This window comes from Chaetodon trifascialis, chromosome 18 (genome assembly GCF_039877785.1).
Source record: "Chaetodon trifascialis isolate fChaTrf1 chromosome 18, fChaTrf1.hap1, whole genome shotgun sequence".
Lineage (NCBI taxonomy): Eukaryota > Metazoa > Chordata > Actinopteri > Chaetodontiformes > Chaetodontidae > Chaetodon > Chaetodon trifascialis.
The window spans coordinates 12,857,070-12,875,499 of NC_092073.1; the positions used below are offsets into that span (position 1 = coordinate 12,857,070).

At 42.4% G+C, this 18,430-nt stretch overlaps 1 protein-coding gene across 5 annotated transcripts in view; it reads right to left on the bottom strand.

Annotated features, from left to right (window-relative positions):
• myripb (myosin VIIA and Rab interacting protein b) overlaps positions 1–18,430 on the bottom strand; it is a 105,686-nt gene that overhangs the window by 85,633 nt on the left and 1,623 nt on the right. For all 5 annotated transcript variants that reach the window (XM_070986336.1, XM_070986335.1, XM_070986334.1 and 2 more), the window contains exon 2: positions 12,092–12,287. In XM_070986336.1, the coding sequence (XP_070842437.1) occupies positions 12,092–12,201 (110 nt within the window). In that variant the 5' untranslated portion in view covers positions 12,202–12,287. The remainder of the gene's footprint in view (positions 1–12,091; positions 12,288–18,430) is intronic.

Genomic DNA, 18,430 nt, shown 5'->3' on the forward strand with positions numbered 1-18,430 from the left:
GAAAGATGTCTGTCATTATGGATGAAACAATGTCAGCTAAACTGCTATGAACTGCAGCCAGCAGAATGAAACTGAAACCAGCTGCTGGAGGCTCTGGTCCTCCCCCACGACACGGCCATTTGCAACTGATGGAGTGTCCCTTTAAAAATTAAATGCTCCATATGCAGTAGCTACACAATCAAAACCCTTTCTTGTCAACTGAAGTGATAGGTAATCTGGGCTGAAGGTTCAAAAGTACAATCAACCAAATTTCAACAATCCACCATTGGTAAACATTTGAAAAGGGAGGAACTGCGTTGAGCTCAGTGCTTCGCTAGCAAAGCAACACTTTTATCAGCTCATATGACTCCTGCAGTTATTAAACAGAGGAAGGAAAGCCAACCGCAGCACCAGCTGTGACTCATCATCTCCAGAATCCAGTCACTCAACCAATGACTGTCCCCCCGAGACACACACACTACTTGAAAAACGGCCTCCGGCGGTCAAGAGTCACCCCCAAATGATGACGCAACAGCGTGTGAGTGAGTCTTGTTTGAATTTATTCAAGTGGGGTAGGCATTCAAACAAACACAAGGTTTAGAGCTTAAATCTGGAGACAGGGAAGCCCATTTTTTCTTGAAATGCAAAGCCAATTCCTGAATGCATAATTGAAATGCATGTAACAGAAAGATTTTGACTGACAGGTGTCTTAGCCCATCGCATCATACGATAAAGGTCGGCGCCTGCTCCTCTCACCTCAGACCACAGTAAAGTTTAATGGTGGTGATGCAGACTCTTTGGACGATTTATACTGTCATTATTGGGTAGTTTTGATTACAAGACATGGAAAACGTCCTCATGCATGTCTGGCCAATTTAAGTTTGTGTTGTTTGTGTATGTCGTCGATGAAACTCTGGCTTACCGAATGTCATCGAACGCTCCAAGTGTGATAGTTTACAAATCTTTAAATCTAGATTTTTGCCTGTTTAAGATAATATTTCTTTAAGTTTTAAGGGATTTTTACTTTGATTAGAGGGCAAGACAGTGGTTAGTGCAGTTTCTAACAATAACACTTAACTTAAGACATCTTTAATTTGGATGAACTGGAGGTAGCAATGATCTGGGATGTCCTTCTCTGTATTTAATCTGATTGTGGTTGAAGGTCATGAAAAGTGTAGAGAGTGGAGAGTTGTTTAGTTTTCACAGGGACCGTTTCAGTCGGGCTCCAAGAAAGTGAGGAGTAAGGACTTACTGTACACACACACACAAACACACACACACACACACACACACACACACACACACACACACACACACACACACACACACACACACACACTTGAAGAGTCGACAGTTACCAAGAGACTCATTAGGTTGTCTGACATCTGTCAAAATATCAAGCAACATGAATGCAAGGAATTATGGGTAAGACGAGAGAGACAGCTCTACAGGGCTTAAAAGGGGCTGATGCATTTAAATGCTTTCTACTACATTTAATCTAAAGGGAGATCTTTATTCTGTAGTTTGTGTGTGTGTCTGTATGTGTGTGTGTGTGTGTGTGTGTCTGTATATATATGTATATACATACATACTTTATATGTATAAAGTATATATATATAAATATGCAAGGAGCTAAAAATAAGCAAAGGTATAGAGAAATAACGAGATGCATAAAATTACAAATTTCAGTAGAGAAAAGCCATAAAAACACCAGCATTACATGTGGGTCGGATCAAAATCTGTAACTGTACATAAAAGCAGGACTAAGTCATAAAAGTGTTTTAAGAGGTCATTTAAGTGTAGTTCATAAGAAGTGAAATTGCTTTAATTGGGAGTGTTTCGTGTCGCTCTTCAGTATTCGGTTTTAATGTAAAAGAGAGAGCGCATGCACACCAAAGCCATAGGAGCTTATCAGCTATGTAAGGCCACCACCTCCACCTGCCAATACAGATGAGTGAAGTTACAGTACAGACACTGCACGCACACATGCAGCGCTGCCATGAGAGTATTGATGGAAACACTTTTGTATTTTATGGGAGGACTAACAGAGAGTGAGTGCAGGAAAGATACTGAGTAAACAGGTGGGAAAAGGTCATGGGTGCAGAGATCCAGAGAAAAGAGACCAACTGAACCCAATGTCAAAGTGTGTGTTGTTTTGACTGATGGAATACAGGAAGAGTCCACAGGGAGATATTGATCAGGATCTTCCCATTTCCACAAACAGAGATGGTAAGGTCCAGACCCTTAAACACACACACACACACACACACACACACACACACACACACACACACACACACACACACACACACACACACACACACACACACACACACACACACACACACACACACACACACACACACACACACACACACACACACACACACACACATACTGCATGCAGCAGAGGAGAAAATGACAATCAATGGCTGTCCAAAATAAACCAGAGAGGTCTGCAACATGAGGCAAAACACTCCCCTGCCCCACCCTCAACTCCCATCTGTTGGCGCTCCATAACAACCCCTGCTAACCAGCTAACCTCACCACCAGCCCCACAGTCAATAAAGTGAGTCTCTCTATTTTGATTAGGTCCATCTCATAAATTAGAGCTCTTGAGGTTTGGGGTCAAAGATGCTGGAGCAGAGGGAGATCCCCATCTAACTGGGTGGATGGAGCGCAGGACTGCAGGGAACACTCAGCGCTAATTTAATTTTGTGTGTGTGTGTGTGTGTGTGTGTGTGTGTGTGTGTGTGTGTGTGTGTTATGGCATGTGTGCAGAACGGATGACATATTAAGATTTTTGCAGACTCTACACGCTGCTCCGTCATCGATGACGTGACGTAAACAGATTACCTCTGCTGCCAACCGGCCTCAGCTGATGTGTTGCTTAGTTCGAGAGCATTCACGGGGAATGAAGCATTTTCCAGCTAATTGGTGCACAAACTGAGGCATGCTAGTAAGCCCTGTGAGTAAGGACGCACGATGCCTCTTAATCTTCTAAAATCTGCAGCGCATTTACAAGCAAATGTTTCAAATGTAATGCTAGTTTGGCTGGAAAGGTCAAATTGTTCACTCTTTCTTTGGATCCCTTTTAACATCCACAAAGTAGCAGCTAGAGAGGCAAAATCTTGTGGGGCTGCAACTAAGAATTTGTCTTGTTAATTAATCACCAACAAAAAACAAAAAAAAAACAGTGAAAACATGTCCCCAGGTGACATCTTTTCATAGTCCTGTCCAAAACATAAAGATGTTTTATCTTAGGAAGGAAAATGGAAAGGTGAGAGAGGAATATATGAAACAACTTTGCTGACAAAATCTAAAAACACATGGCGCAGCTAAGTGTAAAGTCATTGAATTTCTCTGTCCTCACTGCAGACTGCCCTCTTCAGCATTACCATTCAGTGTCAGACTGACACCGGCAGGAAACACACCTCAGAGGAAGAACAAGACAACTGGAACAGAGGCGGAACACCACCTGAATACAGAGAGGGTTTAGGAACACCACAGTGCTCGGGTTATACAAAAGGAAGCAGATTCATTTTCTGTAATGAGCCAGATTGTACTTTGTACAGAGCGTGCTGTCTGTCTCCCTCCTCGCCCCTCAGACACTGTAATCCCACAGAGGATCCTTGACTTTCTCTCATTCTGAACTCCCACAAAGACACTTTCTCTCCGATGTCGGGGGTAACCGAGTGTGTCTGAGCGCTTGAGCTTCATCTTTGCTGCCTATCGCCCCAGCAAACAGCGCAAACCCTCGTAATTAACACTGCTGGCGGAAGTTCAATCACTTCAATATTACACGGGAGATAAGGCCCATGGGATGAATGACCGGCCTTTTGAGGGGTAAATGAGTCTTGTATCTCTTGGCTTGGGTATAATGAAGACCCGGACAGAGGCCGGAATACTGTGGCGATTATTCAGACAAAGGAACGACTCCCTGCTGTCTCGCCAAGCATCACTCAATCCCTTTGGACGGATGGCAGCTCATCCAACACCGGCCTCCGTCTCAACACAATAGCGCTAATGAGGGTCTACAGAGGTAGGAAGCGAGAAATAGACAGGGGGATTTAGAGGACCGCTGAATGGAGGGAACAGATGTTGAGCGAGAATAGATGAGAAAATCACAAAGGGAAAGATTCAGGAGACAGTCAGTGAGATAACACCATCTTCCTGTTGCAACCAACTGTTTTCCTCTGACTCAAAACAGCATTTGACATTTGGGCAGCAGCAGAAGTAATCGCTGCAGACCTGGATAAATAGAAATGTAACAGCTCAGGCGATCGCTCTGAACCTGTCGGAGCCTTACTGCTGATAACTCCCGGAGTCCACCTGGGTGGAAATGCATACGTGTTTATCCCGATGAAGACAAGGCCGAGCGGTGATCTGTTCACCCCCATTTGACCCTCAGTGAGCAAAGGTTAAAATGCCGCATGCAGACGCTCACACACACAGATATATGCAGGCAAGGTTATTGAGGAGAAACGACTCAGTCAGCTGGAAAAGTGGCGTATGAAGTATGAAAGCGAGGTGGATTATTTTTCACTATCTCATCAGTTGATCCGGTGGGCTCAGCAGCTCCAGAGGACGGCGGCCGCGCTGCACAGCTGCTGATTCGTCACACTCTGGGGAAATCAGAATCTTCCTCCATCAGACGCCGTAAACTACCGTCTGTTAAGGGACACTTTGCTCAGGAGAGTCTGTTAATGCACAGGCACACGCACACTGATGTCCTCAGAGATGGATGCTTCTCCTCTTAGGGAAGCACCAAACTCTTTCTTAATGCTCGGGTACAAAGGTCTCATTTGAAGGATCATCCATATGAACATGGGGAGAGGCAAGCCTGTTGTGACCGTACAGACTCTTCCTCAAGACTGTAAACAAATGCCACGCAAACATGAGTACTACCCAAATTAGTTCGCCTTGATCTGACTCAAATAAATATGTTCTGCAGCGTAGTTCATGTTACAATGTAATATGTATTTGATTATGTTTGCTATAAAGTGGAAATTCAATTTGCTACAGCTTCCACAAACAATACTACACTACTGTAATAAATATTTAATCAGTCTTATTAACCCAACACACCTCAGGCCTAAAGTATTTTTTAGACTGCATTAATAAGCATTACTACATTTTAAATAAGAGCAGCTATATCACGCATAAAAGATATTTAGAAAATGTATTTGACTATTCAGATTTTTTTTGGGGGGGGCAGATAGGAGACAGGGTGTTTGACTCTTTCTTTAAGGACAGCATTATTTAATATACAAAGAAAGTCTGAACCTCTGATAAATGGACGTCAATGTGTGTGTGTGTGTGTGTGCGCGCGCGTGTGTCAGAGAGAGACAGTATGCGTAAGCATGCCCATTTATAATTGCCATGGTCAGGGGGGCTATATTTCTGTCTGCTAATTAAGTTCAATTATATTAAATATCAGCTACTAAGGGCCATATTAAAGACTAATTAGAAATCACAGAGTCTGCAGCAGCTGTACAGATCACCTCAACAGCCGTGAACACATGAAAGCAAATTAAAGCACAAACCAGGCTGATCAGAAGTCGGCAAGGAAACTCACTCTGTTTCCATGTGCTTCCAAACCCTGCTTGCAAAACAGCAGGGGGAGTAGAAAAGACATAATAACGACTTGAAATAAACATTTCCTATTGCAGGTTATGGACACTTCAACATCAGTCTTCTCACCTTCATGTCCATCAGAACACTGTCTCATACAGGAGAGGATGACATGATTCTAACTTCATGAAAGTTAGGCCGAAACAGACGTATAAGATCAGCTGTGATGAATTCAAGAAAAGAATCAAAAAACTACAGTGATGTACTGACATGGCCGATGGTCAGCTCCAAAAAATGAGGGTCTTGACTTAAACACTACACATACAAAACAAAGCAAAAAGATTGAAAAATAAATTAAACTAAGCCCAACAGTTGTAAACAGTTGAAGCCATCACTGTGAGCAACAGGGACTCTATCAATCGTAATGTTACCCTGGCACACCGTGAAATGTGATGACTCACGAAATCATACTGCTAATACACCTGCCAGTGTGGATACAGAAGAAAGGTCAGAAGGATTTGTCCTTCCTGTGTGCACGCACACATACACACACACACAGTCACGCACGCACACACTCAGTGCTGACGAGATCCGTACGTACGCACACAGCACTTCCACATCAAAAACAATCCACATCAACATGACTCAGACAAATAACCCACACCAATAACGTAACACAGCTAATCCAAACCAAAGGAGAACCGCAGCCAAGAGAACACAACTACCACAACAACAGGCAGACTGAAATTAACTCCATCCAGACCCGCGTCTCCGGCTGCTACATCAAAATACATTAATGCCGAAGATGGAGGGAGGTGAAGCGATTATACATAAAGCTGTTATTTTCTGCGTATGTGCGGTTACACATTACATCCTCGCAGCTTTGGGCTGTTTCATGTGAAAGAACGTCACATGTTAACATAGGACCCAACACTGGATTATGGCACAGAATAAACACCTTAGACACTGAGAAGAAAGGAATAATACGTCTGTTTAACACAATGGAGCTCATTCAAGCACCCACAAAGCTCCGCTGGACCAGTTACACGATTTGAGGATTTTCTCTTAACAGACACAAGTTCAGGTCAATAGTTCACGAGTCTGGGAAACCTGCTGCATTAAAAAAAAACTAATCATCAAACCAATACATGGGCTAATACATCAACTGCGCAATATCCTACGAGGAACGTTTAATAAATGTGGGCACAAAGTGAAATCTGAGCTGACGCTGTGAGAAGGACATGACCTCAGGTACTGATGTCAGAAGGTTGATTTGTCCCCGTTTAGTGCTGCTTTAATAGAGGAGATGACACTGCAGCCCAAAGGGACTGTCCTGCAACAAAGGGCAATATCCTCTGACTGCTCGTGCTCTGAAATCCTATTACACCAATTTATCGATCGTCATGAAGACAGAGCTATTTGGGCTAAACAGAGCCTGACTGGCTTTTATCTTTTGGCTCAAAAATCAGACTTTTTTTTTTTCCTTTAAGTTGGCCTCTTTCTATATGGACAGCTGAGTTGGTGTTTCTGTCATCTGCAGACAGAAAGCCAGGAAGATAAACACAGGAGGAAATAGAGGTCAGTCCCATCTCTGGCCGAGTGACATCCTCTGCCACTTTCTTTCAAAAAGACCCCAACCTCTCAGTATGACTCCTGCTCCCTGCACCTTCCTGCCTGTCACATTGAGCAGAGCTAAAATAAAACACCAGCCGACATAAAAAAAATAGGAAGCTAAAGCCTTTGCATGCATGAGACAAGTCAGCCTCGCAATAAAACAGCTACAGATGGTTTGATTAGAGCTCCAAAGTCAAACATTAATAAGAAGATACAAAGATGTCTGTGGTTACTGCTCCACCTCACTTGTCTGAACACAACTTCATTACAAAAACAGTCCCTGCTTTACTGACTAATTAAAACTGCTGATGCAAAATATTCCCCTCAGATAAAAGGCTGCATTCTTGAGCCAGGAATTACTCCACACAAAGAAAGAACGATCACTTCCATGGGGGAGAGAGAGAATGACTGGAGAGCGCACTGGCCCACAACTTCACAAATAATTGAGACTTATCCACTGAGCATTGTTCATCTTCCCAAATCATTTTTTGCCTTATTCAACACTCACAGAGAAGCCGGAGTAATGCAGACCCTTTCAATAGGAAGGATAGACTTGTCACAGCTGCAAGTGAAAGGAGTTTTCAGGTAAGCATTACAGATACAGTAATTGGCCTATCCATACAAGGGCTTGCCAGACACATGTGTAAAGTGGATCCTTCCTAACAATGAGAGCAAATTACCTGTAAGAGTCACAGATAGCTGGAGCTCCAGCCATCTTCTCACCACTCACACAGATGTAGCAGTGGACAGCTATTTCTATCTATAATCATTTCCCAGTCTGACTCCCTTGGGAGTGCTTGCACTGTTTGTTAAGGATGCCCACATCCGTGCTCCCCTGGCTTTCCTGCTGCTCCATAATGAGCCTCTCCAACTGGATGGCCACTGAGATGGTGGAGGCCAGAGGTTGAGCTGCTCACCCTCTCTAATTGGGAGAATCACACTCTCACTCTGTAGCAGTAGAGCAACCAGGGTGCACGCTGAAGATTTATTTTCATAGAGCAATCCTCTCAAAATAAGTTATACAGCACTTCGCAGTAAAAGATGTTAGCAGAACACGTCAAAACACATAAAAGAGTAGAACAGAAGAAAGTTGATCCAGAGACAAAGTTAACAAGACAAGTAGCACTTCAGTGTGGAAAAGCTAATGAACTAAAGGTGAAAAAGTTCAGGGGCAAAGACAGAACAGCTACAGTCACCCCTCCCTTCTTAAGAATCCACGAGGTAGACAACGGGTAGTAGAAATGAGATGCCTCATGTCTGAATATGGACACAGCAGTTCAGGAAATGCACTCAGGGGCTTCACCATGTTATTTGTTTGACAGATAATCACCATAATTAACAAAAAAAAAAAAAAACTAACCAAGTCACACAGCTCCAACTCCCAAAAAGTTGGGATGCTCTGCAAAACATAAAACAGGATGTGATCATTTGCTAATCCTTTTTGAAATATGCTCAAGTGAAAACAGCACAAAGACAATATATTTAATGTTTACACCATCAACCTCATTGATTTCTGGAAATATATGCTTGTTCTGAACTTGATGCCAGCAACACATTTCAGAAAAGCCTGGAGAGGAGCATCAAAAGACTGGGAAAGTTATGGAATGCTCCAAAAAACACCTGTATGGAACATTCCACAGGTAAACAGGTGCATTGGTTTTCACTTATTGTGTCTAGTGTGGGTGGTGCGTTCACTTCACTTAATTTGAAATAGATAAAAGTACAACTATTTATGTTACCACATTTTATAGTGAAGTACAGCAGCATGTCGTCAGCATAATAATAATAATATATCTTAAAGTGTTAAACTAAGAGCTAGGAGTAGCATTTAAATGGAAAATAAAGTAAGGCAAAGCACTTCATACTCAGCAGTAACATCCCTAAAGGCCACTGATGACTTCCTGATATGTCAGATATAGACAGAAATAATAATAACATCCTAATAATAAAAAGGTCCCTCACACAGTGCTGAAGTGATGAAAGTGCAGAGACATCATAAACTAGCCGCAGTTGCCCACATTAAAACTTTAGGTGAACTTAAAAAAAAAAAAAAAACGTAAATGGGCTTATAGCTGTATACATCATTTCATTTACATATTTATTACAGTTCAGTATTTATGAGACAGGAGGTAATATCAGTTAAGTGTTTCAGCATTTCTTATCATTCAGCACGAGGGAAAAATTAAAATGGAGCATTTAAAGTGCCAGCTGAGGCTTATAAACTATGCCATGAATCCTTCAACGGGGTAATTTACAACTCTGCAGGGCTGACTTCATTCAAGGAAGAAAAACAAATGTCAGCCATGCATGGGAGAGGAAACTCCACAGGCAGACAGCTCTCTGCCGACATCCTCCACCACCATCTGTTTTCATATTCCTATTCATATACCGTAAACTGTGAAATGTTTTACATTTCACATGAAAGGCAAGTGGGTTTTCTCTCTCCTTCTGTAACCTGACTGGTTGCAGCGACGCTGAGAGGCACTGTATGCGGTTTTTACCTCTTTCAAATTTGCTGCATTGTACAGAAGTACACAAAGGTCAACAAGACACAATAGAGAAAACCCATTGACACAAAACACAATGCGCAACAGTTCAGCAACAGGAAAGAAGCCTGAGACTGACCGAGGACATGTCTTTGGTCTTAAATGCACAGCATGCTATGTCTGCCTCTAAGGGTCTGTCAATCAAAGCAACAACAGACGTAGTTTGATGACGTTGTGAAGTAGTCTGGGTAGTGAGTCGTCTTCATTGTTAAGCAACCACCACTGCCAATGAAAATCGGAAATGACTCAGACAGAGATCATGCTCGTGGACGAGTGAACATATGAAAATTTTGTCATTGTTAGTCACGTACACCAACTTTCTTCCTCACTCTCTGACATATCATGTGGTGTTTCCCCAGAAGTTAAAGCGACAGGCAACCAAGAGTGTTGTCGGAGTCGAGACGCCAATGAGCTTTTCAGGAGGTACTGCCTGAAGAAACCATCGGTAAATCTGCACGGCAGATGTGTGATCATGTCATCCATCAGCAGTTTTAGCTAATGGAACAAGCCAGTTTGACTGTCAGTTTGCATCCAATATCTGCTTTGACAACTTTGCTTTTAAAACATCTAACAAGTCAATATAACTCAATAAGGCTACAAACACAGAGCCTGGTTGCTTTTATGAACAACTGTTGCCTAATAAATATCTGCCTGCTACTGCATCAACATTAATCTGCTCATCTTGTTGCAGTAAACAGCAGTAATAAACAGCCTGAGAGGCATAAATTCTTTTTCATCAGTCATGACAGCTTGATGGGAGAACATTTTACAGCCCAGTAATTTAGGAACACACCATCTTTGCTTTGAAACGATTCTGGGAAAATAAGTAGAGTTTCAAGCAGCGCAGACCAACGCCTGCTTTCTGGTTTGTGAAGCAACTTCGCTGTGGTCCTCAGAGTACAGCTAAGATGTTTAGTGCTCCAAGTAAAGCAGCCTAATCACTCATGGCATCCACTCAAGAACACAAAACCACAAGGATCACCGTTCAAATCTGAAGAAAGACATCAAATCTCCACAACAACATAGCTGATGCTGGAGCCTGGTAGGTAGTCAAAGGAGCATATTTGTGTTTACAAAATTATAGGGTGCAGCCACACTTAGAACATATTTTGGAATTTGATGTGAAGTTGGATACACTGGAGTTGTAATACTAAAAATTGTGCCTGTAGCCAGACTGAAACAAAGCAGAGACACTGAGCTGACCACACATTTGATGGCCAAACCCCCATGGAGGTCTGTCACAACTGAAGCGAATCCCCCCTGACTACAGTCTGTCACAGTGAGGGGAGGGAGGGAGTGAAGGACAGGAGGTGAGGAGGGAGAACGGACTAGCACTTGTCACATGTTAAGTAAGAGGCTGTGACACCGAAGCAGAGCCTTGAGGCCCAGACCGACTGACCCCGACAGACCTGCCAGGCTGCGGGCAGAAAATACAAGACAAGCATCTTCCCCCTCACGGCCCCTGACTGGGCCTTGATAAACCATACTGAGGGAAATCCTGTGAAGAAATAACTGCTGCTGAAAACAAAGCATGAGCAGCTGCATGCTTCCATTTGTCACAACAACAGACTTCAAGTAAAATCTCTGATAAATAAAAAGAATATTGTGGATTATAGATGACAGCCAAAACCTAGAGTATGCCTAAACTCTTCACAGACTGGGAGTGCTTTGGCGTTTCGCTGAAGACTTAGACTTGCGCATATGATCATTATTGATGGGCGACAAACATGTGTGACTGAAGAGATAAAAACTTATCTTGAGGATTGTTTGTTGGCCACATCAATCAACTGAAAAGGATGAAGTAAATCATCTGCAAGGAAAGCTGTCTTAGATCACTGACAGATGGATCAGGCTACATTTACTGTCAAGTATTTTGAGCAGATTTGCGGCTATTCTCTGAGTTTGCAAAGCCTCAATCCCTCAGCTGCAAGCTTTTCTAGCACAGTGCAGTGCAGTTCAATAGTTTATAGAGTCTTAGGTTTCACACTAAAGCACACAAAAGCAGTGAACAAATGTGAATTTTGTTGGCTGAAATTCTGTAAAAAAGGTTTTACAAATGTGCAAAATGGCTACAGAACATAAAAGACTGAGGCTTAAGCTGCATGTCTCATTCAAAAAGTCAGCATCCTTACACGTTCTACTCTCTGATACTCTACTATAAAGGTATTTTTCTGATGTATTTGAACCCTAGATATTTTGAATACATGGCAAGTGTCTTTGTCAACTGAGCCAGCTGGACACCACTATATCTGCTCATTTGTGCTCACAGGCAAGAGTCGTCTCTCCTCATCAGCTCTTCTTAAATCACCCTGTGTGTGTGACTTCCTCAAATGTGTAAATACACTAGAAAAAGCACTGGCAAGGGACTCCCATCTTACCTCAGCCTCTCCTCCTCCTTCTTTCGCAGCTTCATGTCCCGCTGGACCACTTTCAAGACGTGCTCTGCCTCATCGTCCGTCAGGCCCGACAGATCCAGCTTCCGGCCCATCTTTCCTGGCTTCACCACGCCAAGCTGCTGGTCCAAGGAGGGAGGACAAGGAGACTGCTGCTCTGGGGGCCGAGGTTGGGACAACCCTGGGGGAAGATACAAGGACGGAGATGTTAAAAATGTGTGCATGTTTGGAATCAAGTCAGCCCTTTTGACCTGAACATCAATATGTCTGACACTTGTCAGAGTGTCTAATAGGACACCTGGTATCCAGTAATTTATGTCTGTCATCACTCTCTATTAGCTAAGACATTACAACATCAATAGCTCTCTGGCACATCTTGGGGTAATGAATATAAATACGAGTCACATTCTCACAATAGCAAGCTGGAATCCAACATACAGGTCCAATAAAAAGGAATAATCCCACCATTGAAGTAATGCTGAAATGTTTGCTTGAACGACAAAGTATATTGTTGCAGCGATTGTGAGGGTTTGTTTTCAAAAAGCAGAGGCTGGAAGGAAAAATTGTTCTTACTGTTTCAGGTCATCACTAATTTGATCCTTAACTAGTCCCCAGATGGAAGAAATAAAGCTAAAAAAAAAAACCTGTTAAAAAAAAATGTTGGAAACAATCTAAGAATATTTTGGCTATTTTTATGAAATACTAACCATCATCTTTGAAACATGATTTGCAAGTACACTCAGGACCAGATTTACTGAGGCTTTTGTGCCTGTTTTTTAGACCCAGATGTGACGCCCCAAACACATGGGCTGCACACAGATGTACCAGGCTGGAGTTGTGGTCTGCGCCTGTCTCCTCATTGCATATGCATTCAAGGGAGGATCAGACAAGCAGCCTTATAGTAAGAGACATGTTAACAGAGGACGACTGTCTTCTGCTACATTTACTGAGGTTGCGCTATTGTCAGTTTTGCAGTGAAAACTTATCCACCTCTGATAAGGAGGCATAAACACGATGCTGATGGGATTTACATGAGCCACGAGGAAGACTGTAACAGGAAATGAAACGTGCATTAAATTTATACTTGTGTAGAACTAAAACCTCATTATTGGATACAAAAATGAAGCAATTAGGCTTTTATTAATAAACCCGATGTCTGATTACTGTAACAGAAACAAACAGTGGGCAGGGAATTGCGGTCTGTGTACGTCAAACTTGAATGTGGAATTACCCATTGATGAACAAAATCGCTGCAGACTGCAACTTTTCTTTGTTTTGTGTGAATAATTTGTGTGAATAATTCAATGGCATCGCACACCACAGCCTCACTCCATGCAACTGAGCGGCCAAGTGGCTTTACCCTCCGGATCATAGACACTCAAATCACACCTTTCCATGTATTTTTCCATCTCTGTGACAAAATCTTATTTTTCTGCATACAAAATGCAAAGCAGGCACGAGAGAGTCTACTGTCAGCAAACAAAGTACTTACATGGTGACAGATGTTGTGTTTCTGTGCAGCAACGTGTGACTGTCAGGTAGTTTTCTCGTATGTGGCACAGAGGGTGTGTGTACTAATGTAAACATTCTGTGCATGGCTGCAATCCAGTTGTAAACCTTACAGTAATTAGTGTGTTTTCCTTATGCAAATGAGCTATTCAGCAATTAGTGAAATCTTGTGTGGTATTTGACTTTCTCACGTCTGAACAGCACTGCAAAGTTTTACAGTAAATGGGTTCATATTTTATGGTTAGAGACTTGACTAAGTTTGTGATTGAACTAACTTAAAAACAAGTCTGACATTTGTTATTTGAGGGGTGAAGAAGAAAGGGAAGAAAGGGTGATGGAGAGGCGAGATCGAGGGCAAATAAAAGCAGAGGGACGACAGAGGGAAGAGAGAAGCGGAAACAGATGGAGAGATGGACGGAGGGAGAAGGTCCATTAACTGCAGTGTCTAAACAAGATGGGAGAGCAGTGCCGGTGGAGAGAGCAATGATGACTCAGAAGGCCAGACAATTATGTCCGTTCTATTATTGGGCCAACAGCTTCATCGACAGAGCATCTCTCCTCTCGCTCAGCATATCACTCATTCCTGCAGTTCAGCTCAGGGCCTATCTCAAGACAGACTCCTGCTGAACTTCGTCAGAAATTCACAGAGCAATATTGTACGCTATTTGTTGCTGTGAGATTCCATTTCTTTCAGAGACGCATTTTAATATAATCACTCACCGCTGGATGTCCTGGAGCATCTACGCGATAAAATAAACTTTAGTTCGTTTGTCTAAAATTGAAGAATGGTTGTCTTTTTGATGAAAAGCTTCAGGGAAAGCGAGGAACACTGTTTTCATTTCATCCTCACAGATATCTCCATCAGATGCCTTTATGAGTCATTTGTATATGTAGGAATATATAATCCACAAGGGCAAATGCAAACACATGCACTCCATCACACACATAAAGTGCGAAAAAGAGCTTTTGTCACATTCTCAGCGAAAGTGGCAAAAAGCTGTAAAATCTCTCTGTCTCAGACATCTGTTATCACGCCAAGTAAATACAGACTGTCACAATGCCATTCACAAATGCTCCTCATTCAGCTGCTGTGGTACAAGACCTCGCCCTCGCCGCTGGAAAGGCTATTCATTCTGACAGAACCCCATTTTACACACAAAATGTTAAAATAGACTCCCTGCCACGTGTGGACATACATGTGCCAGCATGTGTCCACACATACTGACTGATCCTACATGTCAGAGGCAATGGAGTATATTACCTGACCCCATGTCTGTACATCCCTAAAGCACCATAAAGAAGGCCATTTACTTTACAGTAACATGTGCAATGTCCCATACTCCATAAAGCCTTCATCCATCCCCATTCTAATGTTGCCGGTGAAACAGTTTGAAGGTTATTGGCTAAAAAAAGAAATCACAAAAATATTCCTCACGTTCTTTTAGGAGAATAATGACTAAACAGGTCCTGGTTCCTGTTCCTCCTGCCTATAGACTAGAGACTAAGCTGATGGTACAATCCAGTGAAAACCCTCAAGCAATTTCCTGGAAGTTTGCAGAGTAATGACTTTGAATTTGGCAGCATACATTTTAAACCTGGCAGCCATTCGAAGTAATCTGAGGAACAAAATGATACCATATTTTGGCCCATTTTGACATTTGATTTGTAAGATAAGCAAGAAAGCTTCTGGTGAAAAAGATGTCAACCCCATGCGTCACTGTATCTGTAAACAAAAATAGCAAAACAGTTCAATCACAGCCATCATTTGATGGTCAGGTGGTGAGAGGATCACCACAGTGACATCTGTAAATATGAAGCTAGAGCTGGAGCTGGTTAGCTTAGCTTAGCATAAAGACGTTAAGCAGATAGATATTTATTTCCCAAATTGTTGAACTATTCCTTTGAGGATGGGCAATAACATCTCAAATGCAATCCTTAAGTGAATGACATCACATATCATCAAGTCTTTTTCTAAAATTCTTTCCAGAGCCACTGAAACTAATGAAGGTACCTATTTGGTTGCTGATGAGGACATGACCTCAAATTTTTAATGAAACTATTGTCTTAAATATAACCCAATATCCCATCTAACAATCTTGCAATGTCCAACCAATTTGACTAGTATACCATTGGTAACATTCAAGGGTGCAAAGGAGTCATGTCCTTTTTTTACACCTGAAGACTGACTTTCTTGGTTTCAAACTCTTCCCTCTCACTCTTCATTTACGACTGGAATCCACAGTAATACATAAACTGGTTTTAGAGGAAAATATTTGCAAAAATCCAGAGCAAATAAGACAGGGTGATTGCTTTCTCTCAGCACTGCACTAGACCTTCATGTCTTGCGAAGAACCCAACTCACAAATTCTCAACCCTTTCTAAGTCTAAAATTAGCAGCTGCAAAATCAACCTTGCTACTCTGTAACATATTACAACACCAACTGCAGCTGGCTGGTCTAATATATTTGTCTTCAGTCCCTGTTAGGCTCCTAATGTATGGAGGAGATTAATGCGCCATTACTGTATGGCCATTATTGTATAGCCACAAGGGAAGGCAATTATTCAGGCCTTCTTTTTATAGTGAGTGGTGTCAAGGACGGGGACAGAGCATCATTTATGTCTGTGAGAGTGTCTGCCTCTGAAGCTTTAGTGACGCACACACTTGAGGGCAGCAACTGTACACACAGCCAATCCATATTCACTTGTGCCAATTTCCAGCGAGACGCACTCGGTGTACACACGCAAACATGTGCACTTTACGCCTAAAAGGTATGCTTTCTCTGTGGAGCATCCTGCAGCAATGCTAACACGCCCTCGACAATAGCACAGATGAGTTATCAGTCTGCACATGGTGGAAAAGAGTGTGGGCTAGTCTAACAGAAATCCATTCTTAAGTGACACTGATTGGGGACTGTCTCCGTGGTTCAATGCTTCACCAATTTCGTTCAGGAGTCTCAGTGAAGACAGGTCGTGGGCTCAACTGAACACAGTCTTGGTAAGCTGATGTAAAAATGAGCTGTAGGCTGTCTTTCTTACCAACAGCTATTAGATTGCAGACAGCATGATTCCCAAACAGGCCTCAGCTCGGCCGCAGAGGCAGCAGTCTTGTTTTGACCACATAAACTTCACTCTGGATTATTACATTTCAGTCTCTGCGTCTTTACGTTTGCATGTCTCTGCACATATAATGTATCCAAATCATCAGTGTTGCACATCTCTCAGATGCAGCGACGGATGCAGCAACTCATTTTCCTCACTAGTGTTTCAGATTATCTTATTTTCAGAGCTGCATTGTTGGAATTATGGGGATTTAATGTACAGGTGGCTGCTGTAGGTACCAATCAGCCATAGGATTGAAAGTGACTCTTGTAAAACACAGCTCATTATGTCATCAGTTGTAACCTAATTAAAGAATCTATCTGTGTATTAGTTTTGAAGGCAATCTGTCTTTTGAGTTGAAACACACCCATCAATTGTTCCAAAATACCGAAATATAACTTGGGTCACTACTGTCACATTTTGACTAGCACTACAGTGAAGTGCACCAGTGTAATACTGTCAGCTTACAGGTTCAGACTGACACAGTGCTGACAGAGAGGGAGAATGGCTTCAGAGAGAAAATAGGTCATACTGATGCGTCTCAGGAGAATGAACAGGAACCTGTCTTTTCCCCAAAGGACACATCGTGTGCATCAATCAACCGCGCCTTCACTGAAAATATGTACACACTGATACCAAATCATCTCAAATCCACCAAATAACAACACATCCTACACAGTGCTGCGGAGCATTTGGCTTTGCTGCCGTCTATCACTTCTGAGAGTCAGCAGAGGATTGGCGAGCTGAGGACAAGGCCCTGCTGGAGCGCTAAAAGGGCAGGTGCAGCCAAGCGCTAAATGAACTGCTTGTTTTAGACACTCTCCATTGGATCAGCGTTTCGTCACAGCCAGAGGGAAGGAGATTGTGAACGACTTTACTGAAATGACTATTTGGACTGAAAGTGAATACAGTGAATACAACTCATTTCAAATCCAAGTTTTGCTTTTGTGTGTGATGGTCTTTCTCTGTCTCTCTGGTCATTTGTCTTCCTACATCCAACATGACAACAGAAACACAGGTGTTCGTGGTGTTTGTGCAGCCCAGGATATCCCCAGTATCTGTCAAAGTGACATAAAGAGGGGAGATAAGAAAAGCAACAACAGTGGACAACAGGAATGTAATTCAGCATGTCAGCTTAAAATTTCTATTCATCCAACTGCTCCACCATCTGACTAGCGGTAAAGTAAGAAACACAGCACATGTTGGGAACAGGCCCAGCAGTCCTGAATTTATGAGAACACCAATCAACCAAGGATTCATTCATACTTAACATCCTTAAGCGAGGAGCAGTGTAAGTGGTTACAAATGCCATAAGCATCTGCAAATGAGTCGGGCCACTTACTGGAAATGCCTCAAAAAATATCTGCATAATATGCAGAATGTTGGCCCACAGCAATATCAGCATTAAATACATAATTTGCATCACTTTTTCATGAGGTAAAACCCTCCTCATTACCACTGGTTTCAGTGGATGGAGGGAAAGCTAAAGAAGAGAAACAGTAAAAGTCCACTGCACCATTATCTGTATGACACCTTATTTTAACACACAGGAAACACTTTAAACCACACAGAGAGTGCATGCTTGATTGTACACTTTGACATGTCACAGAAGGAAGGTGTAAATAATAACAACCGTGATGGCTGAGTTCCATTTAGCTGCCTCAGTGTCAGGATCCAAGTGTTGTGCATACTGGCTCACTGTCACACTTACTGGGA